This window comes from Suillus discolor (assembly GCF_016758755.1).
Source record: "Suillus discolor strain FC423 chromosome Unknown F5147scaffold_11, whole genome shotgun sequence".
Lineage (NCBI taxonomy): Eukaryota > Fungi > Basidiomycota > Agaricomycetes > Boletales > Suillaceae > Suillus > Suillus discolor.
In genome coordinates this window covers 676,976-701,136 of record NW_024541258.1, presented here as the reverse complement: position 1 = coordinate 701,136, position 24,161 = coordinate 676,976, and the positions used below count along the sequence as shown (strand labels likewise).

The following is a 24,161-nucleotide window of genomic DNA, read 5'->3' as shown; positions in this document are numbered from 1 at the left end:
TTGGTAAGGATCCCTCGCCACCTCCCTGATATAGAACTCATGGGCCTTCCCAGTTAGATACCTCGACAGAGTGAACACCTTGTCCTTGGACTTAACCCGGCTGTCCTTCACATAGGCCGTTCCTTTAGTGATGAACCGATGGAAGGACCTGGAGTCCACTTCCCCGTCGTACATGGTAGGAGGTACTGGTTTGAGTATGGAGTGTCTTTTTCTTCTTCTTGGAGGATTTCTTACGCGTACGTGAGGATTTCTTAGATCGTCGCTTCTTTGACGAGTCCATCGTCGAACTATCAGTCGTATCGTCAGATGACTCGCTCAATGTTGAGTCGCTCAAGCTGCTGCTACTGTCGTCGTCACTCGACGGGTCCGAATCCAAGTGAGTTTTCTCCTTGGGTCCACTTGACTTAACCCTACTCAATGCTCGGCCGATATAGCTTTGGGCCGTTACTTGGTGTACGAGTTGCATGGCCCTTGGGGTCTCACTCGTGGCTCAGGTCTTGGTTGAGGGGTTTACAACCTTCTCAATCATAGACTTTACCGGTGGTGCACATGTCGTTCCCTTGGTAGGTGCTAAGTCTTTCTCGATCTTACAATTGAGCTCATGAAGTTTTTTCTCATACTTTCGTTCTAGTCTGACCTCTGCGGCGCGAACAGCTTCTATGGCTCGCTCGTGAACAAGCCTCTTGAGTTCCTCCTTGGACACCTCGATGCTCTTGATGTTACGCTGACCGTTGGTCGGCGTGTGCGAACTAGGATAGGTCTTCTCAGCGACGACTCGAGTGAGTCTACTGAAGCTGAGCGTGGTCTAGCCTTGACGGAACGTCAAGGATTCCTCCGGCGATCTCGGTAAGACGGCGCTCGTCGAGATGCAGGGCTAGCGGATATGTGCTAAGTCGTATGGGGGCGACTTAGAAGTGCGGTCTCACACAAGGAAGCTGGTAAGCTTAGATGAGCAAGTTCTGGGGATGAACCTAGTAGATTAAAGTAAAGTCTAAGTACAATAATCTGTGTCTACTTATAGGGAAGTACTACAAGTATTCTAGCTCAGTCTGTAATCAATAGTATATCGTAAATCTATGATAACAAGACATGAGGGTCAGATAAGATACATGAGGCTTAACCTCTGATCAAGCATGCTGCGCCTAGGGCAGCTGCGCATAGGTACAGGAAGTGCCAAGCGCGCTCCGGATCTTCATGAAGCGACATGTGGTATACATGCGCTGATCTAGGGTGTCCATGAGGCGTACATGAGGCGTACAGCCTCCATGGAACAGGTACAAGGCCGTCTAGGCCAGGGGCGGGGTCATAGCGCCAGGGGGCGGGGTCATAGCGGTCCAGACCGCTGTCTTTCTAGGCGCAGGCGGCGCACTGCCGCACGGGGAATCTAGCAGAGCGGGGGCAGGCGTAGGGAGAGCTGGGGCTCTAGTAGGTGTTACAGATCCCTGTAACACTTGACCTCCGGCACGCGTTCCGTGCTGGTTTTGTTTTCGCCTTCGCTGGTCACCTCTCTCACTGCTTTAGCAGCATTCCAGGCTTCGAAGGCAGCACGCTGGGCATCCAGATCCAGTTCCCCCTTGTCAAGATCAGCAGCTCCCCACTCTCTTGGGTCTGTGGTCTTGCCCTTCGAGGGTCCAGCTGTTCCAGACGCGGTCGCGTCATTCTGTGAGTGTATCTTAGATTGTCTTCGATTCACTCACTCACGTTCGTTGTTGGTTAGACGACGCTCAGCCTCTTTCACGAGGCTCTCCTGCTCCCTCGTTAAGGTACGAACTGGAGCAGGTTCAGATTTTAATCCACTTGAAAAGGCACCCTCACAGCTTCGTTTTCATCGAACCATGATCCATGGATGACTGTCGTCGTCAGACTCATCGCTTTCGGAGTCTGGACCTGCTGCACTGGGAGCAGGAGGTAAGGTCATACTTAGGATTCTATTCACGTCCTCTACTGACTCAGTACGGTTTTCAGGGGTATCCTCTGCCATGGAGACCTGCTCTGTGGACTTCTCCTTGGGGCCATGCAGGCCAAACCAAGGGTTTCTTGCCCGGACAACGTCACTGCAAGAGCGTACGGTCCTAAGGACGGATGTCTCTGATTTAGTCACCTCGAAAGGTGCTATCTCAGGGGTGTCGTCCAGGGCAGTCAGTGGCGAGTCGAAGGGTGAATAAGGCATGGCACCGGGAGGTAGTGATGTGCCGGGCCTGGCCCCAGGCCCTCAGGCCCTGGCCCACAGGCCCCCATAGGCCCAAGCCAGGCCTACTTGATGGGCCTCATGAGGGCTTGGGCCTGGCCTGGGTGTCTCATAGGCCATGGCCTAGGGCTCAGGCCAGGGCTTCTACATAGTGAAGGAAAGTTCCGAAATGTACTGTACAATACTTAGATTACATAAACTTTGCAACAACCGCATCCACTGGAAGAAGTCGGCTGAACAACATACCCAGCCCGAGGATGACTCTCACAGTCGTTTCTGATGATGACGCAATTGCTGCCATCACAGTCCGTTCTAAACAAACAATTATACCTTCTTCTCGACTTCTCAATTCCAATAATAGTGCAACACCCGAGTTAACTAGCCACAAGCAGGTACAGCGGCCGGTCCAACCAAACACCACTCTCACGACAAATCTGTGCGACGCCAAATGAAATGCAGACGACGCTGGCTGGAGTTCAACTCTCTCGAACCAGGATGAGGATTTGGACAATGAAGATGCCAACAAATCAGTATCCAAGGGTAAGTACTATCAATTTTTGTGCTGGTATGCTCACTGTCTGATTTTTGTAGCCAAGCACCTTCGTCGAGCTGGCGAGCCATCCTTCACAGATGATGCTCGTTTGACGCATTCATTAAGCATGCACACAGGTAAGCATGCAAATCATTTCACTATTAAATTCTAATGCTACTACTAACTTCTTACTCTAGCGCACACAGGTACACACGAGGACTCCATAGATTGTGACATCAATGGCGACGGCGATGACGACAACGACAGCGACAACGGCTTCCTACAAGACCTCAATGTACAAGATATTGCTGTTCTCAGAACAATTCGACGCGAGGAGAAAAGTCGGGACGTCAATGCATTCTTCAGCAAGTCCTATGCGCATAAGGCAAAGGATGGGAAGACACGGAATGTCCGAGACTGCGAAACTTGCAAGTACATCCTTTTTTTTATTCTTCAAATCTTAACTCACAGAATTATAGGAAGAAGGGGTCACCCTCGCAAATAGTTAGCGACACGTCAATGTGTCGCCGTCACCTTGCATTTCGCCATGCGGTAAGTTTATTTCTTATCTGTTCTTGACATTTTCATCACACTTGCCGTCAGGATGCTTACCGCAAGTGGTGCAAGGCCAATGAATTCGCGTCAATGCTACCTCAAGATATCAAGGAGCGCAAGACTGCTGCCGCTATCGCAAATGCGCAGCAAACCAGTCTTGACGGCCACCTCAAAGAGATTCCCCCTCACAAGGCTGTTGTACCTTACACTGACGCACTATTTCGCGATGCTGCCATTGAGTGGCTAATATCTACCAGTCAGGTATGTATTTATTGTGTGCGCTATGTGATTTAACATCTGTTTTGCAGCCTATACAAGCTGTAGACCACCCGAGCTTCAAGAACATGATTGATGTAGCTGCTCGTGCTACAAATGGTGTTATTTTACCAAATCGCAATGCTACACGCCGCGAAATTATGGATTTATTCAAGAAGCAGATGTCGAAATTAAAAGAACGCCTCAATGTAAGCTTTGCTTTTGATATCTTTAGTTAATCTCCCATACTAATGTTGCAAATAGAGCAAAATTGTGTCAGGTTCCGTCAACTTAACATGTGATGCATGGCAGGCAAGTAATGTAGACGGCTATTTTGCTGTTACTGGTCACTGGATCGAAGAAGCATCACCCGGTATCTGGCAGCTTGAATGTGCCATTCTTGGCTTCATGCAACTCAACAACTCCCACAATGGCCAACACCTTGGGCAAGCATTGTTCAAAATTGTGGATCGGGTAGGCATTGCTCATAAGGTAAGATATAGTCTTAGTATTGTGTCGCGTCACGCTCATGCAGTGTTAGATTGGCCATGTTACATGCGATAATGCTTCTAACAATGATACTATGCTTGATGAATTTGCATTTCGGATCGAGCAAGGGACAGGGAGAACATGGATCCCCAAAAAGCGACGCATCAGGTATAGTTGTCTCATTTTTTACTTTGTTCTGTGTACTGACTTGAACTCATAGGTGTTTAGCTCACATCATTCATCTCGCAACAAGGGCTGTCATCTCCACATATAGCAGTGCACCATACTACACTCCTGAGCACCCTGACTTGTGCATTCCCCAAGAAGATGGCCGCCGTGATGAAGTTGGCCTCGTGTGAGCCATTGCAGTCAAGGTTCGTCATGTGTAGATGTCAAGTTTGTGTCACTAACTATACTAGGCTCGATCATCTGCTCAACGAAAGCAACTTTGGCAGGACATTCAGACTCGTCTGCCTAATCCAAGCCCTGTTGTCTCACAACTATTGCTTGACATGCCCATTCGATGGTCCTCGACTTATGTCATGCTTGATTGTGCTGAGAAGAAGCGGCCGGTGAGTATTATAAGATATAATTGCAAGCCATTGCTAACCATCCTCTAGTATGTTGATACCTTTGTATATGAGCTTGGCCTTCGTGAGGCTAACCTCATGAAATGGGCTAAAATTGATCAGTTGAAGCTGCGCGAAGATGAGTGGACTTGTATTACATCATTTACATCCCTTCTGGCTGTTCGTAGTTTGAGTTTGATTTATTTCATTGACGAAGCTGACTACTACAACATTACTTTAGCATGCTGATAGAGCTCAGCAAAGCTTTTCATCAGATAGAGGAGCATCTCTTCATCTTGCTTTGCCAGCTCTCGAGGTGCTACACAAGGCATGGACGACACGTTCAGAGAGTCCCAAGTACGAGCCGTTTCACCATGCCTTGCGGCAAGGTGTTACGAAAATTAAGGAGTATTATGAGCGAAGTGCCGATAGTGATGCATACATAATGGCTATGTGTACGTGACAACCATCCTCACTGACTTAAATTCACAGTTGTCTTTAGTGCTTGACCCGTCGCAGAAGGACTCTCACATCAAGCGCTTCTGGGGTAAACAGATGCATGCCGCAGCTCTCAAGGAAGCAGAACGAATGGTGAGTCTTCTGTGTTTTCAAGAGAATACGTGCAATATACTTATACATAGTCTAGTTTAAGGAGGAACATATCAAGTTGTATGGCGAGCATGGAGTCCCAGTATCATCAAAGAAGAAGTCTACTAGTAAGGTACTGTTACTGTTTCGAGAGCTTTCTAGTGATGAGGAGAGTGGTGATGATGTGGTGGAAGAGTCGGAGGTGGATCCACAGTCACAGTTGCCATGGTTGAGGGAGTTTCACCTCTACCTTAACTCGCTCACTTCAGTTCCAAATAACATGTCTATTATCCAATGGTGGGGGGTAAGGTATCATTTTATGTGAACTGAACCATAACTGATGCTGCTTCACGCTATAGGTCAATGCCCAACAGTATCCTGTATGGGCTTCACTTGCTCGTGATCATTTGTCTGTTATGGCCACTTCAGTTTCAAGTGAGCGAGCATTCTCTGCAGCAGCTCTGACAATTACGAAGCGCCGCAACCGCTTGAAGGGTGACATTGTTGAGGCAACTCAGGTGCTTCATATGATGTATCAATGTGATCTAATCTTCCAAGAGGCTGCTCCTTCTTCAGCTCTAGAGTTAGCATTGGAGGAACTTGATGAAGGAGAGGAGAATGGTGGTGATAGCAATATCTTGCTGTCCAAGGAATCAGATGTGGAGGAATGAGTTTCTAATTCATTAGGGTAGTATCATAATAAAGCTGTTTACACATTTTTACACCTGAGGCCCTGGCTCAGGCCCAGGCCAAGCCCAAGCCAGGCCCAAGCCCTCCAGAAGGGCCTGGCCTGAGTTTTTTCCAGGCCCGAGCCCTCTAAAGCCAGGCCCGAGCCCTGGCTTTCAGGCCAAGCCAGGCCCGATGCATCACTACCGGGAGGCTTCAGGGTTGGAAGAATCCTCCGGGCGCGCTGGTTGATAGGTCGTAGGTCGTAGTGGATGGTAGTCATGTCGATAGTGGTAGTTGATGATTGAAATAGATTGTTGTTTTGCTGACGTGTCGCCAGAGGTTGGCCAAACCTAGGTTATCGAGAACAGCAGTGGGTAGGTTTTTAGATTAAGCTAGGTGAAGGTGAAAAAATATGTGGCGACAGCTCGAAGTAGTTATACTTGAGGTGAAGACACAATAGCAAACACTTAGACGATCAAGCAATATCACCAGGTAATAGCTTAGTTGCAAGAACGCCAACTCTACATGTCTATCTACGAGGGTCTTTTATACATTTCTGTAAGGTAACACATGAAAAGGGGGGAGCCAATAGGTATAAGACGCGCTGCCATGCGGGACAAAACGGAATACTAGAACAATCAGATGTTTTGTAAGTGTGGAATCACATGGTATAACGAAGGGACTTGGATAGTGGTGTGCAAACGCCACAGGAGCTAATTCGGTGTTATGTCAGAGTGTCAAAATCAGCACTATGTAGGTAGGCAGTTGACGTGACTCGGAGTCGAGTGCATGTGGCTCACATACAAATCTTCTGCCAGTGACAGTGAGCATTATCTCTCTCCACTCTCGGTATCACATACTTAGTGTTATGAGATTTACTTTCAGATAGACCACATTATCATTATCAAGTTGCTAACTACTACGTCGGACGATCATGATCAGTCTATATCGCTGCGGCATCGCAAATTCAGGGTAATACTAGTATGTTGAACCCCCATTGAACATAAAACATGGACACACTCGATTGTAAGGTAGACAGACTGGTTTTTCCACCGGTTTCGTAGGATGTCGCTGTAAACTTCATCAGTTGTAAACGGGTTTTCGAGGAGAGCTGTGATGAGCTCGTGAGAGCCGGCCCACTGGTCAGCTCCGCATACTGGAAATAGGTTACTTCGTCGGATACATGAACATAAAAAGTCGGATGGAGGACTCACCGACTACGCGAGCACTCGTATGCGCTTCTGGCGGGGAACATAAATCTGTGTCGACTTCGCTCAAAAGTTCACTCCAGAGTTGAGAAGACTGTATTCCTCCGTCAGTGGTATTAGATCCTGGTAGTGCGCGAGGTAAAAATGCTGATATTCTGTGCAGAGAGCTGAAACCTCGTGTTTACTTGAAGACGCCTTCTTCCCTAAAGAATAGTCAGAGGTTTGAGCACTACTGGTGTATGCTCGGGTGCAGCTGCTGGTGTTCCGAGTCCGCCGGCTAGTAACAAATGACCTGGATTGTTTTGCGTCATGCAAGACAGGGAGCTCAATGCTGAGATCCCTTGGTGAGAGAATTGTGCGAAGAACATGATGGCGAGCGGCTAGACATGATGGCATTGAGTAGGTCCTTCTACTACAGGTCGCGGAGGCATTGACATAGTCAGACTGGTCAATCTCGGAGAGATTTGGCAGGCGAAGCACGGAGTTTGAAAATTTGCAGGTGCCGTTTGTGCCGGCTGTCGTCGTCTTGTCAAGTACTGTTTTTGCTGCATCTCTATGTTATGATCATGATTAAAATATTAAATCTGTATGCCCATGTCCATATCTGCTTTGAATGCTCTCGACAACCTTCTATGCGACGGTCTTTACAAACACTCTTTCAACGATACCACTCCAGCAAGTACTCGAAACTTTCGCACACCTTGATTTCAAGCCTTGAAAGGCACCAAACATCCAAAGTTATTTCAACTCAAGGCTCTCATATCTTTGCTTGCAGGAAGCCATGTGATCCTTCGAGCTGCAACAGGCTACTATAGTTACACCTCTAAAATCGCTTCAAAAAGACCATGTACGCTGCAAGTTGGAATATCTCTTTCGTCGCTTGAAATTTGTGCTTCTGGATTACAGGTCAAGGAATCTGAGAAATATGGGATTTGTTTGATCGCAATCAATAAAGACACTGAGGGGTGTGAGTGAGAGTGTTGCCTGCCGGGCAGCATTTTCATGATTTTCTATGCAGTGTGTGATATCCGCAGGAAGCATTCATAACCTGCTAGGGCCCATGACCATCATCCACATACCACGGAGATAATTTTTCCTCTTTGCTGAGGCTGCAAGGGTCTACTGCCCATGCTAAAGATTCAGGCGATAGAGCATGTTGCGTGGTGGCGGACAATATGGAGCAAATGGTATCATTTGCAATATCATATGTCAATTTTAGTGCTGCAGCGCAATTGGGAAAGGTGTGGTACTTTGCAGTGCGTGAACGTGATTGATAGTCAAGGGTACTACTGATGTGGCACTAACTACTTGGACTGATAGCACTTCAAATTGCAAACTTTCGAACTCCGTGCTTCGCTCGCCAAAAGATCAACCAGCTTAAAAGATAAATGATTTTACAGCTACTTCCATATCGATAAAACGTATTTGATTTTATTCCCTTCACCGCTTTTGTTCACTTATGGAGTTCGACAAAAAAGGGTCCCGCTTGTTACGATATTTGGGCGCGCAAAGCACCTCCAAATGGTCGCTCGTTCAACGCTCTGCCTGAACCTGCCGTCATATTCCAGCAGCTGCAAAACAGTAATGGGTGGATATGTCTGCCCATGTGACATCCAGTGGTATAGCACAAGCCACTCACACGAGCCTCCTGTCGACCGAATTCTTCAGCTTTCTCGTCTCACAGGCTCCGCTCTTGGCCCCTATGGCATACTTAGTACGAGATTCACTTTCAAATAGACCACATTGTCAAGTTGCTAACTACTACGTCGGACGATCATGATCAGTCTATACTGCATCGTGAATTCTAGTATGCTGAATCTCGCGATTTAATCTATTATGAGCAGCGCAGACTGGTGCTTCAGTGCCTTCCAGTGCAAAGTCAAGTATGACATGTCTAACATCCTGTGGATTTTTGTCATTTGATCAATTACAAAAGCAACGAATATCATCCCTTTATGTTTGTTTGGGACATACAAGCGCTGGATGGTGCTATATTGTGCACGAATGCCTGTCTACCAGGTTCGCAAGCTCGCTCACATATATTCCTCGAATACCAGACTCTGATCTCAAACAATCCCATGCTGAAGATTCAGGCGATAGAGCATGTTGCAGTACTGTGGTGGTGGTGGACAATATGTAGCAAATGGTATCATTTGCAATATCCTATTTTAATTTCTGCAGCACAAATCGGGAAAGATGTGGTACTTTGCAGTGCGTGAACTTGATAGTTAGTGATTAATTGGTTGACAGTCAACGGTAACTACATGCCATTCGGGATATTTGGGCGTGCGAAGTACCCCAAAATGGCCGCCGTTCGATGCTCTGCCTGAACCGCCGTCAAATTCCAGCAGCTGCAAAACAGCAATTGGTGACTATACCTGCCCATGATATGACATCCAGTGGTATAGCGACATGAGCCTCCGAAATGTCGACCGAATTCTCCAGTTCTCTCTTCTCACAGACTTTGCTCTCGGCCCCTCGCGATCTAATTATGAGCACTGGACTGACGCTTCGGCACTTTCAAGTGCATAGTCAAGTATCCGGTGAATTTCACATCTGTTTTCATCACTTCAATCAATCAAAATAGCAGTGAATGTCATCCCTTCTTATGCTCGTTCGGGCTGCACAAGCGCTGGATGGTGCTATATCTTGCACGAACACCCGTATACAAGGTGCGCAAGCTCACACACATCCATCCTCGAATACCATGACTCTAATCTTAAATGATCCCAGTTTGTGGCCCTCGATCAGTTTGTATCGTATCATGAGCTATTTCATAGGTTCGTGGATGTCCAGTTGGCTGATATTCTGATCTAACTCGGACTATATTTTCGTAGTTGCCGCCTCTACTGGGGTAATATACGATTGGGGTGAGCAGCCTCGTATAAAAAACCGGAGATACTCTTACAGTATTTTTAGTACTAACTTTCGGACTAGAGGTATGTTCATGTCCATGACCGGAGCAAGGATCTCACTAAGAATGGGCCCATAGGTTGAACTAGTATGGGTGAGCAGAGTGTCGCACTAAAAAACAACTCAAAAATATAATCAATTCACGACAGAGGCAACGCTGGTCCCTTATAACCGTTTTGTTTCTTGGTGTATGTGACTTGTGTTATAATTTTTTGTTAACAAGGTTGTGCTGACCCGAAAATATCCTAGGTGCGCTATCTTGGAATATCATACGCTGTGTAAGTCTGATCGACGATGTAACTGGTGCTGTGCTCATCGACCATGTCTCATAATCAGCTTCTTTGTGCTGTATATGTCTCCTCATACATTGTGTTTGTTTTTTTTGACGGGTTGCATGCAGCGAATGTTCCGACGATATCAATGACAGATGCAGTCAGTATTTCACAACAATGCATGTCATTCCCGTCTAATCACCTGCCATGTAGGGGTGAGTGAGATTCTTGACCATCTTGTTAGTTCGATGGAATAACTGCCACAGCTGCGAGTTGGTTTCGAGTGTCCGATTTCCTGAGGCTGATCACTAACATTACTGATTTTTTCAGGTTTTATTCTGATCACCGCATTGGACTGGATTGGTATCGTCGTAAATGCAATGCTGAGCCGTGAGTGAATACCTCGGTGATCTTGACGTAACTGAAACATTATGCAAGTGATCATGCTCGTTCGATTATACGCCATGTATCAGCGATCTAGAAAGGTGCTGATACTTCTCGTTGTCATCTTGGTTGCCGCCTACATTTTCGTCGGAGTGGCTGTCGCAATCACAATAAGGGATGTTTCAGGGGGTATGTTTAATTGTGGCTCAAAGACTTAAGTGCATCAGGCTCATAAACAAATATCAGAGGAGATCATTCTCTCCGGCACTTATCAGTGCATAGCTTATTACAAGGGAGATTATTCATTCCTGGATTCCATGACTTGGATACTCGGCACTGTATGGGAGGTCCTTGCACTGTTTCTCGCAGTATGGATTGCCGTAAAACACTTCCGTGAATTGCGACAGCATTCTGCAGGAGGAATTATCAACGACTGCTTCACGGTGTTGATGAAAACTCACCTGGTTTACTTTGCGAGGTGAGCTCATAGGTTAATGTGGGTCCCTTTGTCCGCTGATGTCCTGGACGTGCCAGCGTTGTTGGTGTTCGTGCTTCGGTCTCAGTTATTTGTTTTCGACAATTTTAGTGGTATGTTTATCAGTCGCCAACCTCTGCATGCGACCATGGTTCATCATTCATATAGGATGAATATACCCTGGGATCCCAGATTTATATGGGGATTCTCATAATATTCCGTTTTGTGCAGATGTTCGTGCTAGGACCACGCCTGATCCTTGGCGTTCGAAAATATCATGCCAAGCTCGTTGCCAACTCCGATTCAGCAAGCGACATGGCTTCAATTGCTTTCCAGGAGCGCGTGCATGTGCAAACCAGCAGTAGTGTGTAGCAAGAGATGCTCAATGTGATTAACACTCGGCAGATACTCTGCAGGGAGCGGGAGAGTTCGTTTTTGCTCGATATTTCATTTTGGTATTTATATGTACGTGATTCTGTGTTCTGGTCAGAAGTATATTTAAATACAAATAGGTCTGGACAGACCAATATTTTGTTGTACTTGTTTGATATATCAGGTTTTCTGTATGGATTATCTTTCATTCAAAGTTCATTATAATCTATTCCGGAATGCGTTATTTGGCTTAGAGATGGTCACCCAATTGCAATAGCAGATATGGTGCTCATTTTTTGTGAATTTCGTCAGATTTCCAAATTCTCACTCATTAGCTCAAAGTCCAGTGTTATGATTCGACATACGAATTGAAACGTCGCGGGAGCTAATTCGGTGTTATGTCGGAGTATCAAAATCGGGTGAGCAAGGTATTGGCGTTGACTCTGAGTCGAGTGCATGTGGCTCACATACAAATATTGTTCTGCCAGTGACGGTAAGCATCTATCTCTCTCCAAGTACTCTCGCTATCACATACTTAGTGTTATGAGATTCACTTTCAGATAGACCACATTATCAAGTTGCTAACAACTATGTTGGACGATCATGATCAGTCTGTATCGCCGCGACATTGCGAATTCAGGGCAATACTAGGATGTTGAACCCCGTGGTTCAATTTATTATGAGCAGCGCAGACCGGTGCAAAGTCAAGCATGACATGTCTGACATCCTGTGAATTTTTGTCATTCCATCAATCACAACAGCAACGAATATCATTTCATTACGTTTGTTTAGGGCATACAAACGCTGGATGGTGCTATATTTTGCACGAATGCCTGTCTACCGGGTTCGCAAGCTCGCTCACATCCATTCCTCGAATACTATGACTCTGATCTTAAATGATCCCAGTTTGTGGCCCTTGATCAATTCGTATCGTATTTGCAGCAATTTCATAGGTTCGTGGATGTCCAGTTGGCTAATGGCAAATGCCCCGTTCTAACTGGGACTGTGGTTTTGTAGTTGCCGCCTCTGCTGGGGTGATGTATGATTGGGGTGAGCAACCTAGTATGAAAAGCTGGAGATGTTCTTATGGTATTTTTAGTACTGACTTTTGGACAAGAGGTATGTCTCATATTCGTGACCAAAGCAAGAATCTCATTAAGAATGGGTCCATAGGTTGAACTGGTCTGGGTGAGCAGAGTGCCGCACTAGAAGAGCAACTTGAAAATATAATCAATTCATGGCAGAGGCAACGCTGGTCCCTTGTAACCGTTTTGTTTCTCAGTGTATGTAGCTTGTGTTATAATTTTTTGTTGGCAAGGTCATGCTGACATGAAAATATCCTAGGTGCGCTATCTTGGAATATCATACGCTGTGTAAGTTGATAGACTGAGTAATCGGTGTTGTGCTCATTAACCATGTCTCACAATTAGGACCAACATACTGTGTATGTCTCCTCATACATCGCGTCTGTTTCTTCTGATGGGCTGCATGTAGTGTATGTTCCGACGATCTCAACGACAGATGCAGTAAGTATTTTACAATGATGCATGACATTCCCGTCTAATCATCTGCGCTCCCATGTAGGGGTGAGTGAGATTCTTGACTATTCTGTTGGTTCAATATATTGACTGCCACAGCTGTGAGTTGGTTTTGAGTGTTTATCCCCTGAGGCTGACCACTAACATTACTTACTGGATTTGTCAGGCTTTATTCTGATTATCGTCGTGAATTGGATTGATATCGTCGCAAATGCGATACTGGGAGGTGAGTGAATCCCTCGGTGATCTCGAGGTAACTGAACCATCATGCAAGTGGTCATGCTCGTTCGGTTATATGCCATGTATCGGCGATCCAGAAAGGTGCTAACACCTCTCGTTGTCATCTTGGTTGCTGGCAACATATTCGTCGTAGTGGCTATCGCAATAGCAATAGCAATGAGGGATATTCCAATGGGTATGTTCAATCGTGGCTCAAAGACTTCAGTGCATCAGGCTCATGAACAAATACCAGAGGAGGTCATTATCTCCGGCACTTATCAGTGCGCGACTGACTACAAGGGAGATTATTTACTTCTGGATTCCATAACTTGGATTATCGGCACTGTATGGGAGGTCCTCGCACTATTTCTGGCAGTCTGGATTGCCGTGAAACGCTTCCGTGAACTGCGACGACATCCTGGAAGCGGAATCATCAACGACTGCTTCACGGTGTTGATGAAAACTCACCTGGTTTACTTTGCGAGGTGAGCTCATAGGTGAATGTGGGTCCCCTTATCCGCTGACGTCCCGGACATGTTAGCGTTGTTGGTGTTTCGTGCCTCGGTCTCGGTTCTCTGTTTTCGACAATTTTAGCGGTATGTTGATTAGTTGCTAACCTCTGCATGCGACCACGGTTCATCATTCATATAGGATGAATATACCCTGGGATTCCAGCTTTATGTGGGGCTTCTCATGGTGTTCCGTTTTGTGCAAATGTTCGTGCTAGGACCACGCCTGATCCTCGGCGTTCGAGAATATCATGCCAAGCTCGTGACCGACTCCGATGCAGCAACGGCCATGACTGCGATTGCTTTCCAGGAGCGCATGCATTTGTCAACCAGTAGTGATGGTGTGTAGCGGGAGAATTTGTTTTCAGCTCGAAGTTTACATTGTCAATTCGTCGAAGTCCAACTGTACTGTATTCCACGAATCACGTTTTATTCTCATCCTTACTGCTCCTGTTGGACAGTGAAACGCAAACAGTTTCCTTTGCGACTACTCTCAAAGGCTCACTCTCTCGCACAGTTCTCGATTTCAGAACAGATCTATAATCATTATAGCCTAGAACATTAATTGTACGCTGTCGTTGCTTAGTAATGACGGTCCATAGTAGGAGGTTCGGGAGTTCCTATCTTGTCCGACTCAATGGCCATCAGTGTAACATGGCTTGTCCTCGTGTCCTCTTGTATTAGCAACGTACACAGTGGAAATATGAAGCTGTTCCGTATGCGGAATATATACGGCTGCTTATCGTAATTGTGGACTGCTACTGCTGGAGTCCTGGTCTGTGGACACGCGACCACATCTATACTGATCTTCCAGAGGCTCCGAGGCAGCTCTGACACTTTCTCAAGCATCCCATCATCCTCTGAGTACTCTAGATCTGAACCCATGGCACCCCGTTCTTCCAAAAAGTTGAAATTTAACAAGATACAACGTACGTCCTCACCTTGAACGGTACCTAGAGGCATAATCATGATCTGCTTATAGATTCTACCTCCGAAGGCTCACGCGCCCGCCGCGGATGGAGGCGTAAAGATGATGTGTCTGTTCCCAGTGCTGCCGCTGGTACGGACTTGACATCGGGCGACCAGGATGAAGGCTGGGGCGTTACGGAGGAATGGGCGGCCCCCCCTACCAATACTAGTAGCTCTTCTTCCCATGAAGGCTGGGGCATTATAGAGGAATGGGCGGCCCCCTCTACCAATACTAGTAGCTCTTCTTCCCACCAGAGACAAGATCTCGGCCGTACGCATCCTTTTGTAGATGTCATCGCTCGTCAGGAAGCGGTAGATGAAGATAGGCACCGAAGGATGAACCACTTTTTTGAAGTGAGTAACCTCCTGCAGGGCTTTGACAGGGCTGCAAATGATTAATCTATTAATTTTATGCTTTTAACAGATGCCGACGGAACAGAAGGTGCTGATGATTCAGGAGATGGTCTGTTACCTTCGCGCCCATCCTGCCTAGCAGTCACTGGCTTAATGCGCCGCTTCTCGTTGTTGTTAACATGCCCTCATCGTTTGCCGACTCGTTGATGTAAAGTCTTGGTAAGTGACAAGTCAGGCTTCAGGGGCGACTTGTCAAGTTGAAGCTGAAGGATAGGGAGCGAGTTTTTTGACCCTTGCTCGGGGCGAAGTCAAGTTGTCAAACCAAGGGCTACTGGTGGTTCATAAAAGAACAGTATTCCTGTACGTAAATAAGAGACAGTGGTAAGTGTATGGATGCGAAAGTAACGATGTGAAGTCGCGGATCTATGCAATGTATTGATACAGTAGTAGATAGAACAAAATGTGCGCAGCTGGGCCAAATACATAAACAGGAGATCATCATCAGCACAATAATCGGAGGAATAAAGTAGTAATGTGCACGAGAGCCTATATGCACAGGCATCGATCTTGATGAGATCCTTTTCCATAATTATTCGAATCCCTGATTCAAAACGCAGGCAAGTGATGCACTTTGATTTCAGTCGCAGGTGGCAGGGCAGTCATTCTATGAATGGAATCAAGGCAATCAAAAAAAATCATGACAACTTACCGGACGGGTGAATGTTAGCATGTGGTAACCTTTGGCAAAACCAGCGCCCGCATATGCAAACAGGTATTGCCATTTGCGCTGGAAAGTATCGAATTCGGCCTCGTCTTTTAGACTACGGTAGTCTTTGACAATCAAGCTTGCAAGTCTTGTCTACATCTATTAAGCTCACAGAATGCCAGGCCAAACCTTCCAACGTGACAGATTATGATATACTGCAACTGTAAGGTTGCCGGGTTTTCCGTTTGTTCTGGACGTTGGTAGATATACATATGAGACCCAGAAAACTCTTGCGAATGCGGAATCAATTAACCTTTCTGCTTCCGTTTCCCTTTCACACTACTTGGCCAAGAAAGTACGAGATCCTTCGATTTCTTCGGATTCTTCGGAGTGCTTTGTGCGTCAGTCTGAGCTTCCATAATGACATTTCTACTCAGACAGAAGTCAATATGTGCATTCAGCCCTTTGTTGTCCGTCTCCAATAGCTTCCCGCATATAGGGCAGTCCTGATGCCGAACACGATCCCCTTGTCTAGCGCTCATTGGTTTTGACGTGGTTGCCGAGAACGGTGAATCACTTGGCCTACTCCGCGAGGGCCCTGGGGCTGACACTGGTGGTCGTATTCGTCGTTCATGATGTGGAGGGTTTGAATCATGGGAGATATGAATCTGTTCCTCATTATCGGGAGCGTCGAAACCTCGCCCTTCTGCATTTTCTTCTTCTTCGTAGAACCCTGGCATCGATTCGTGATCTTCTCCAGTGTCGTGTTCCTCGTCGTTGCAATCTTCCGTGTTGCTAGCAAGTCTCGGTCTCTTTCTTGGCGACGAATTTGCAGGTTCAAAGAACTGGAACAGTGTAGAATCTTTTCGTTGTCATTGTTGATGATAGAATATAATAATACATACCCGCTTAATGCCTCCTAACGGCTCTGGGGCATGCAAGTCTTTCAGCTTGGTGACTCGTAAGCCAATTAGTCGGAGTGTGAGGGGCAACTCCGGAAGCAACAATTCTTTCCCAATCTGATGTACCGCGACGTGAGCATTGTAAAAGGGAGTTCTTGGTCCTTCACTCACTGCAAAAAGGTCTTCCTTCTTCGAACTAACCCAACGGTCAAATGACTTTGCTCGTGTAAAGACTGCAAAACGTAAGTAGGAAATGACATGCCCAAATGTTGCGCAAACTGTGGCTTACCTTGGAATGTGTCCAACTTAAACTTGAGGGTCACAGTTTTCCCTGTCCAGCCCCCTCTGACCATGTCGTCTTCAAGTTCCCCTGCCACCTCTTCCAATTTTCTCAGGATCTGTGTCTTGTTGCTTAATGCGTGAAAGGTCCTAAATAGTCGTTGGAGTGCGACGCTGACGAGAGCGATATGGCTTGCCTTTCTGCACCGATGCTTTTCTTCTCCTCTCGTTGAATGGGTTGTACGACATTGGATGCGATACCGAGATATGTTCTCAGTAGGAATACCAGGCCAAACTGCTTGTCCATTAATTGCAGCGTTGCTCTATGCTTGAAGATATCACCACATGTCTATGGGAAATCAGTGCATATTCAACGCAGCATTATTCCCACTGACCTTGATGCCTAGAGCCTCAAGAAGACGCTCGTTGACACGTCCTACCCCGGGCACCTTGCGGATTGAGAGATCGTGCATGAAAGCTTTGATGGAAGCGCGGTCGAACGGCAGATGATACTGGCCATTCGGCTTGTTCTGTAGCAAAAATCAGTGCTAACACCTAGTTTCATGACGTTCTTAGAACCTTGTCCGAGCATATCTAAACAGCACAAAAGTTCAATCAAGAATAAAACCGAATTAATTGTCTCAAACGACCTTCGCTAGCATCTGAGGACCGTAGATTAGTACGGCTTCGTTGAAAAGAAAAGACACACACACACCTTGTTCGGAGCAATCCCAGCGCTCACTGTCAACGATGTCTCTCTGAAGACAGTGTCACGAATTTCTTGTACACAGGTATCCGCATCCACCATATGTTCCTCGCAATACTTTGTGATGCTGAGTAAACAGATATTTAGCGCCGACCAACTCAAATATGGCTACTATGACTCACTTCAAGTACCCTTCATCGCATCCTGCCGCGAGCATAGTAGGATCATATCTCTCGAAAATGTCCATAACTTTGTCAGACATTTCCGAATAACGTTCGAAATTGGATTTCAGAAGAATGAGGTCGGGGCAGAGCTTCTTGGCGACAAATGCTAAAAAGGACTGCAGTGAGAATGGTGCAATGAAATACAGAAAACTTAGACGGACTCGCCATCCCGGAGCGCGCACCGAATTTACGCGCCTCGTAGGAAGCGGTGGAGAGCACCCCGCCTCCAACCTAAGGAAACGTAGTTCACTATACAGCACGGTACTGATATGAGATTGCAAGCTCACGGCAAATGGCTTCCCTTGCAGTGATGGGTCATCGAGTAGCTCAACGCTGCAGTAAAATGCATCCATGTCAACATGTACCACGATTTGACTCAAGTCGCGCTGTGATTCGAGTTCTTCGAGCTACAATGTGGCTTGTCTTAATGCACTCCCTGAGTTGTAATTGCTGCTCACGAGGTGATCGGTGTTTCGCTCAATTGGACCTGGTAAAGCATCGAATCCAACGTTGACTTGAGGCGGACTGATTCACGCACGTATATCGACGCCCTGCAGGGCTTCGTCACGTTGCTTCAGTATTTTGGCAATGCGTTCCGATAATTCTTTGTCTTTGCGCTTTTCATTCTAAACGTCTTTCTGAGTGATTGGGGGGTGGCTTGAATGACGTGGGCTTGCCTCATAGAACTTGGAGCCCTTCGAAGCCTCGGCAATTATGCGATTGATTGCAGTTTGGTCATGAGTGAGGCTACAAGCTGTCAAATATTTTTGAAGGTGCAAGTATTATTTGGAGGTGACAAACCCGGCTTTCGTGGACGAGGGACCAGCCAGTCGTTTGAGTAAACTGACGGAGTCTTGAGAGGGTTCAGGTGGGTTTTCTGGCTCCATAAAACGTTGAGTCAGGGGAATAGACAACCTCGTGTTCACCGTGTGGTTCTGTTAGGTATCACTGTTCTTGCTTCAAGCATGGCGAACCTTTGCTACAGTGGCTGTGTAGCTCCTGAGAAGCGTTCCGCGATAAACAAACATCACAAATTAATAATCGGCTACAGCGCTCAGCGCTAGCATTCGGAATTATTCCTTCAAAAATTCCGTATCCACTACTACTTATTACGATATATAAAGCCATAGATAGCCTGTTTGTAGCACTATAAAAATTAATAAACGACCTAAATACTGCATGCCAACTTGAAGCCCGCTCCGATAACCTTTCAATTCGTGATGTAGGACAAAAGGAGTTATGATTCATACTTAGCTCTTCGCCCTTACCCTTGTCCTTCTCATGATGACGCAGACGAGCGCAGTGTCCCAGTTTTGTGGTTGATCTTTCGATTCCACTATGGGAGTAGGGGGCGGGACAGGTGTGGGTGGACGGCTATACGCCGAAGAGCTCTGCTCTAATAAACCCATCGAGGTGTACGAAGTAGAGACGAAGAGCTTTAAAAAAGCGGATTCTTGGTGTTGGTTATCAGGGAAAGGGAAATTCAAAGGAGTGATACCACTGCCCGTGCAGCCTATGTCAAGATAGCTGCGCTTCCGCAGTGGTGGTGTAGGGTGCGATGGCTGAGGGTGGTAAAGTAGCTGGATGTCGACTCCGTTGGAATCCATATAGGCCAAATATGGCCAGAGATCTGTATCTGAGTGATTGTGGAGGACTACAGCATAGCGTGCACCCTCACTATGGGATATTGCAGCCGTTCCATCAACCAACAGGTTTGGGCCAACCCGTCGCTGGGTGTGAGGGTCGACCCGGAAGATTTCCATGCCCAGTGATTCGTGGAACGGTTTGGCGGGATTGGTTCGGTGGAGGTGCATGTGGAAGCGTGCGGCTTCGCTGAGGATGACACCAGATCTGGACCTATCTTTCTCTATGCGTATAAGTGGGTGGGCGGTGGGAGGAACGAGGTGATCAAGATTTTGGACCCGTACGTCTCGGGTGTGAACGCCGACCGACATGTCCGCCTTAGCAGATGTCTCGACTTGCACAATATTCAACCCTTCCTTTACAGGAATGCCGTCCAGTTCTGCTTCCGAATTCTTGTTGCGAATGAAGAGGCGCCTGAGAATAGAAGAGCACGTCCTCTTGACGTAAACTCGGAAAGGAGTGCGGCTATTCCATCGAGTAATGCGTGCCCATGAACCACGACCCCCAGGTTTGTTCATACTCTTGCGCCTGGCGAGTGACCACGTAGGGTGAACTTCATACACGCGGAAGCTGTCAAGTGACGGATTGATAGAACCGAAGCGATTGTGCTCGTGAACGCTGAATTCGGTGCCCTCAACAACGCCATGCATGGCTCCCATTTCCAGACGAAGGCGGTCCTTTTCGCCGTTGATGGGAACAAGGGAGGCATCAGCAACGAAGGGGACACCATTCAAGAAAACTCGGTCCTTGCGTCTGCCAACGCAGACTGGGTGCTGCTGAATGTGAGTCAAGCCTTTTGCAAGGTGCTCTGATAAATCAGAATATTTCATCTGATGGAAAGGGAGTACGTCTTTCACAGTCAGAAGCTCTGAGGTGAATTTCCCTCCTTCCTTCCATTCGAGTGCTTTCTCGCCTGGCCGGCAGGCGGCAAGGAGGACGTGACTCTGGCAGTCGTCCTGGAAGAAGCCGGATTCTCCTCTAAAGCTCCGCCCGACGGCGCCTCGCCATAAGCCCAAGAATAAGTCTTCGGGTGTGGCCTTCAAGGTGGGCGTATAGCGGACGAAGCGGCGGTCTCTAGCACTTGAGCCAAGCTGTGCCTTGGGGAAACAGCAGTCGAGGATGAGAGTGATGTTATCACCTTTGATGAGGCTGAGTTCTGCTAGCATCGCGAAGAGTGAGCGGTCAGATATGCCTGCTACACGTCCTTCTGGTCCTTTCGTATCATGGTCGTACGGACACAAAACCTGGACGCTACCAAGCTTGCCCTCGCACCAGTCTGGTGGTGCGCGCAAGGTGCTTCCATGGCCAGCAAAATATACAATCAACGCGTCGCCTTTTGCAATGGCAGGATTGTTAACAAGATGGCTCATAAACGTATCTTCAATACGACGTTTGGTGCCTTCTTGGTTGAGGAGAAGCGCGATGTTCTCTTTGGGTACTTGGAGATCTTGCATGAGCCACTGTTTCATGCGCTGCGCATCGTGAGCGCACGCTTCGAGGTTCCAAATTCTTCCGGATTTGTAATCGTCGATGCCAATTAACAGAGCGAATACGCGAGAAGCCATCTAAGTACAGTAAAGAGGTGAGTACCCTCTAAAACGAGGAGTTCGCCCACCTCTTGAAGAATAAACGATGCGGAGGAACCGAACTATTGACGATATGTGGCAGGAAACAATAGCTTAAGTACTTTTTACCCATAGTACATCATGCTAGCGTATCTTTGACAGACGCGTGCAGCACGTAAAACACGCGTTCGTTGACGCGGCAGAGGCACCGCTAAACCAGAGAACGGGCATCAAACACGGTCACTGGCATGTGGTGTCGAATCACCTTCGGATATGATCAGTGTGAAACGGAACATACCTGAATCTTGCCTGGCTAAGAAAAAACATTTGTCCTTCGATATGTTCTGGAGCAATCTGAGTAGAAGAAAATTCCACTAGATCGAATCGGCTCCTGACAAACATCTGGCAAGATAAAATGACTACGGCGTCAGGAACTTCCTTTTTGTCACGTTCGTGAAGACATCGGATGAGGGGGAGACTCTGTGTGCTTGACGTAACTTTTCTCTTCATCATTTACAACGCGTGTTTTCATGACTACCGCAGCTGGTTCGAGGGCGTAAATTCCGTAGGTGAAATTCATGTAGGAAAGGTTAGCACGATCGTTTGTACTAATCTCTGAGGACCATTGGTTCACAAAAATGTTCCGAGGTCGTGGACCACAAAATTATGTAATGCATTAGTCCACGAGTCCGTACGCTTCAGCATTAAACAGCCAGCCCCACCTTTGTGCAGTGACGTCTTCCTCCAACTTGTCACTGATAAGCCTTATGCTTCTTAGGGTTTTATTAACAGCTGGATCTTGCCCGGACTGCTACAGACCAATAGTATCAATCACTTCACTTGGAGCCGATCCATCATCACGATGAGCTACGTGTGCCAACAATGTAAAGAACCACTCCAGGTAACAATTTATCATTCATCCAACCGAAAGTCCTGACTGATGAGCATTAGCTTGATGCATCATTGGTAGATCTCGCACCCTCTGCTTATGACATGATTGTAGCCTCTTTGCCTTCTGTGCCAGCCTCGCGTGCGCGCTATGCAACAGACTCAGAGGCCGAGAAAATAGTTCAACTTCCATCCCCATCTGCAAGCAAAGCAGCATGGCAGCAGGCCACACCCTCAGACAACTCGAGGGCATCACCACCCCTTTCTACTCGAGCTCAAGGGAAACAACCCCAGCGCAACTTTCCAGCACCGAATGAGTCATTTGTGCTCCTGCAGGAGAGCATGATACGCAGTATACCTTCTCCAGTCCCAGGGGCTGCAATGCCTAAGAAGGCTACTCTCGGTAACCAAAAGAACTTCCCAGCCAAAAACACTCATCCACTACCTGCACACCAGCAACCTGAGCCAGACCATTCGAACCCAACACCTATCTCACATCACCTGCGCTCCACTATGAGGCTTTTTAATGTACTTTCTACCCGGTCTGACATTGATCACCCTTTGTGTGCGGAATGCACACAAATTCTTCTTTCATCACTTCAAAGGCAGCTTGACGAGACAAAGAAAGAGCGTGATGGTTATATCGCATTCGAGAAGGAGGTTCGGAAGGAAAGAGAACGGGAGAGCTTGGATCTCAGTAAACAGGATGCAGAGAAAAAGATCGAAAGACTAAAATCTGAAGAACGGGCTGCCGTTGAACAATTGCGCCTTGCTGACAGGGAGAGGGAGCAGCTTGATGAGGAGCTCAAGTTGTTGGAGGCGGAAGAAAAAGCGTTGGAGGAAGAGGAGGCTGAGTAAGTTGGTTATTGGGCTCCTCTGACCGCATATTAATCTCCGCTGTAGATTTTGGCGATCACACAATGAGCACCTCCTTGTCTTGGCAGAACAAGCCTCACGTTTAGCTTCACTGCGTGCAGCATATGCTGCAGATTACGCTACGCTCGAGAAGCTCGAGCGCACAAACGTTTACAATGATGCGTTTTGCATTGGCCATGATGGCGTCTTTGGAACAATCAATGGCCTCAGGCTTGGGCGGGTTCCCGGAGTCCCAGTACGTTAGCCTTTCTCATGATGACCCGATTCCTGACAACGTGCAGGTTGAATGGCCCGAAATTAATGCAGCATGGGGTCAGACCCTTCTCTTGCTATATACGATTGCACGGAAGCTTGATTACACATTCGAGAAGCAAGTCAGAACTCAATATCGCCGTCTATGCATACTGAGGATCATTTACAGCTACCGTTTGCTCCCAATGGGTTCATTCTCGCGCATCGAAAGAACTGTAGGAGATAAAGCGACATACGAACTGTACGGGTCGGGTGATCTCCACCTGGGTCGCCTGTTACATAACCGTCGGTTTGATTTTGCTATGGTAGCGTTCCTAGAATGCTTGAAGCAACTCATAGATTCCGTCAAGTCTCAGGATCCCACTATTGAATTCCCCCATCAGTACGTGAGCGTCTTCTATATTCAACCCACGCCACACTGACCCTTTTGAGGCAGAATTGTCAAAGATAAGATAGGGGAAGCGTCTGTAAAACTTCAGTTCAGTCAGGAAGAGGCTTGGACTCGAGCGTTGAGACACGTTCTACTTGCGCTGAAGATTGTCTTGAAGTGGACGACCAATGGCGGTAACGGCTAACGAGAGTCCATTTCCCTGTAACTGTATAACGTGCTCGCTTGTCGGAGCGTTGCGGATGGTTTTTTTGACCAGAATAACATGCTTCACACGATAATGTACACGTGAGGTATGGGCGTCTATTTGTCTGCTTCTATACCTTGCCTTAACGGACGATCGGAGGACGAAACGATTAAGTCCCTGTGGCATGATATGACTTGCCGGGTTGACATTCTGACTCAGTAGATGCATTTGAAGTTGTTTTGAAGTCTTGCGTGATCCACAACGATTACACGACATATGATAACTAATCATCCCCATGTTTGCCTATTATAATTATTGGCTGTGCATGTGATCAAATATGATCAAAATATTGGTAAGGTACAAATGTAAGCCTTGCGACCATTCCGGCTTTTCTAACTGTATTTGGACCCGGAGCATCCTGTCTCCCCGTTTATATATCAAGCAAGCTTCAAGCGGCTTGCACAAGCCCGTACCCGCAATACGCCA

At 47.1% G+C, this 24,161-nt stretch overlaps 6 protein-coding genes across 6 annotated transcripts; 4 read left to right on the top strand and 2 right to left on the bottom strand.

Annotated features, from left to right (window-relative positions):
- Positions 1-464: 464 nt before the first annotated feature.
- F5147DRAFT_770590 (uncharacterized protein) lies at positions 465-850 on the top strand (the record flags this gene model as incomplete). The annotated part of the gene is made up of 2 exons (XM_041441164.1): positions 465-563; positions 632-850. 2 exons carry the CDS (start codon positions 465-467, stop codon positions 848-850), a joined length of 318 nt encoding a protein of 105 aa, XP_041296241.1.
- A 2,389-nt stretch (positions 851-3,239) lies between these two features.
- F5147DRAFT_744119 (uncharacterized protein) lies at positions 3,240-3,769 on the top strand (the record flags this gene model as incomplete). Its single annotated transcript, XM_041439657.1, has 3 exons — positions 3,240-3,272; positions 3,324-3,536; positions 3,584-3,769. The coding sequence occupies 3 exons, from the start codon at positions 3,240-3,242 to the stop codon at positions 3,767-3,769; spliced, it is 432 nt and encodes a 143-aa protein (XP_041296240.1).
- Positions 3,770-14,246: 10,477 nt separating this feature from the next.
- F5147DRAFT_38472 (uncharacterized protein) lies at positions 14,247-15,254 on the top strand. The gene is made up of 3 exons (XM_041429519.1): positions 14,247-14,664; positions 14,718-15,058; positions 15,129-15,254. The coding sequence occupies exons 1-3, from the start codon at positions 14,619-14,621 to the stop codon at positions 15,195-15,197; spliced, it is 456 nt and encodes a 151-aa protein (XP_041296239.1). The 5' UTR covers positions 14,247-14,618; the 3' UTR covers positions 15,198-15,254.
- Positions 15,255-15,868: 614 nt separating this feature from the next.
- On the bottom strand, positions 15,869-18,869 carry F5147DRAFT_680682 (IMS-domain-containing protein). Its single transcript, XM_041436326.1, has 16 exons — positions 18,677-18,869; positions 18,553-18,622; positions 18,414-18,501; positions 18,334-18,362; positions 18,163-18,282; positions 18,037-18,106; positions 17,834-17,981; positions 17,661-17,778; positions 17,596-17,607; positions 17,525-17,539; positions 17,341-17,475; positions 17,143-17,294; positions 16,956-17,077; positions 16,838-16,899; positions 16,670-16,783; positions 15,869-16,609 (listed from the first exon to the last, which is right to left on the bottom strand). Exons 1-16 carry the CDS (start codon positions 18,760-18,762, stop codon positions 16,073-16,075), a joined length of 1,878 nt encoding a protein of 625 aa, XP_041296238.1. The 5' UTR covers positions 18,763-18,869; the 3' UTR covers positions 15,869-16,072.
- Positions 18,870-18,951: 82 nt separating this feature from the next.
- F5147DRAFT_680670 (uncharacterized protein) lies at positions 18,952-21,031 on the bottom strand. The gene has a single exon (XM_041436325.1). It carries the CDS (start codon positions 20,986-20,988, stop codon positions 19,126-19,128), a length of 1,863 nt encoding a protein of 620 aa, XP_041296237.1. The 5' UTR covers positions 20,989-21,031; the 3' UTR covers positions 18,952-19,125.
- A 758-nt stretch (positions 21,032-21,789) lies between these two features.
- Positions 21,790-24,151, top strand: F5147DRAFT_680665 (APG6-domain-containing protein). Its single transcript, XM_041436324.1, has 8 exons — positions 21,790-21,985; positions 22,036-22,826; positions 22,876-23,083; positions 23,130-23,218; positions 23,270-23,482; positions 23,537-23,781; positions 23,835-24,027; positions 24,090-24,151. The coding sequence occupies exons 1-6, from the start codon at positions 21,947-21,949 to the stop codon at positions 23,673-23,675; spliced, it is 1,479 nt and encodes a 492-aa protein (XP_041296236.1). The 5' UTR covers positions 21,790-21,946; the 3' UTR covers positions 23,676-23,781; positions 23,835-24,027; positions 24,090-24,151.
- Positions 24,152-24,161: the final 10 nt, after the last annotated feature.

Excerpts from the sequence above, each read along its gene's own strand:
- F5147DRAFT_38472 (XM_041429519.1), top strand. The coding sequence starts at position 14,619 with ATGGCACCCCGTTCTTCCAAAAAGTTGAAATTTAACAAGATACAAC. Across the intron at positions 14,665-14,717 it reads GAAATTTAACAAGATACAAC|ATTCTACCTCCGAAGGCTCA; the intron begins GTACGTCCTCAC and ends ATCTGCTTATAG. Across the intron at positions 15,059-15,128 it reads GGATGAACCACTTTTTTGAA|ATGCCGACGGAACAGAAGGT; the intron begins GTGAGTAACCTC and ends TGCTTTTAACAG.
- F5147DRAFT_680682 (XM_041436326.1), bottom strand. The coding sequence starts at position 18,762 with ATGGAGCCAGAAAACCCACCTGAACCCTCTCAAGACTCCGTCAGTTTA. Across the intron at positions 18,623-18,676 it reads CCCTCGTCCACGAAAGCCGG|CCTCACTCATGACCAAACTG; the intron begins GTTTGTCACCTC and ends GACAGCTTGTAG. Across the intron at positions 18,283-18,333 it reads AGCGAAACACCGATCACCTC|CTCGAAGAACTCGAATCACA; the intron begins GTGAGCAGCAAT and ends GCCACATTGTAG.
- F5147DRAFT_680670 (XM_041436325.1), bottom strand. The coding sequence starts at position 20,988 with ATGAAACAGTGGCTCATGCAAGATCTCCAAGTACCCAAAGAGAACATC.
- F5147DRAFT_680665 (XM_041436324.1), top strand. The coding sequence starts at position 21,947 with ATGAGCTACGTGTGCCAACAATGTAAAGAACCACTCCAG. Across the intron at positions 23,219-23,269 it reads CTTGATTACACATTCGAGAA|CTACCGTTTGCTCCCAATGG; the intron begins GCAAGTCAGAAC and ends GATCATTTACAG. Across the intron at positions 23,483-23,536 it reads ACTATTGAATTCCCCCATCA|AATTGTCAAAGATAAGATAG; the intron begins GTACGTGAGCGT and ends CTTTTGAGGCAG.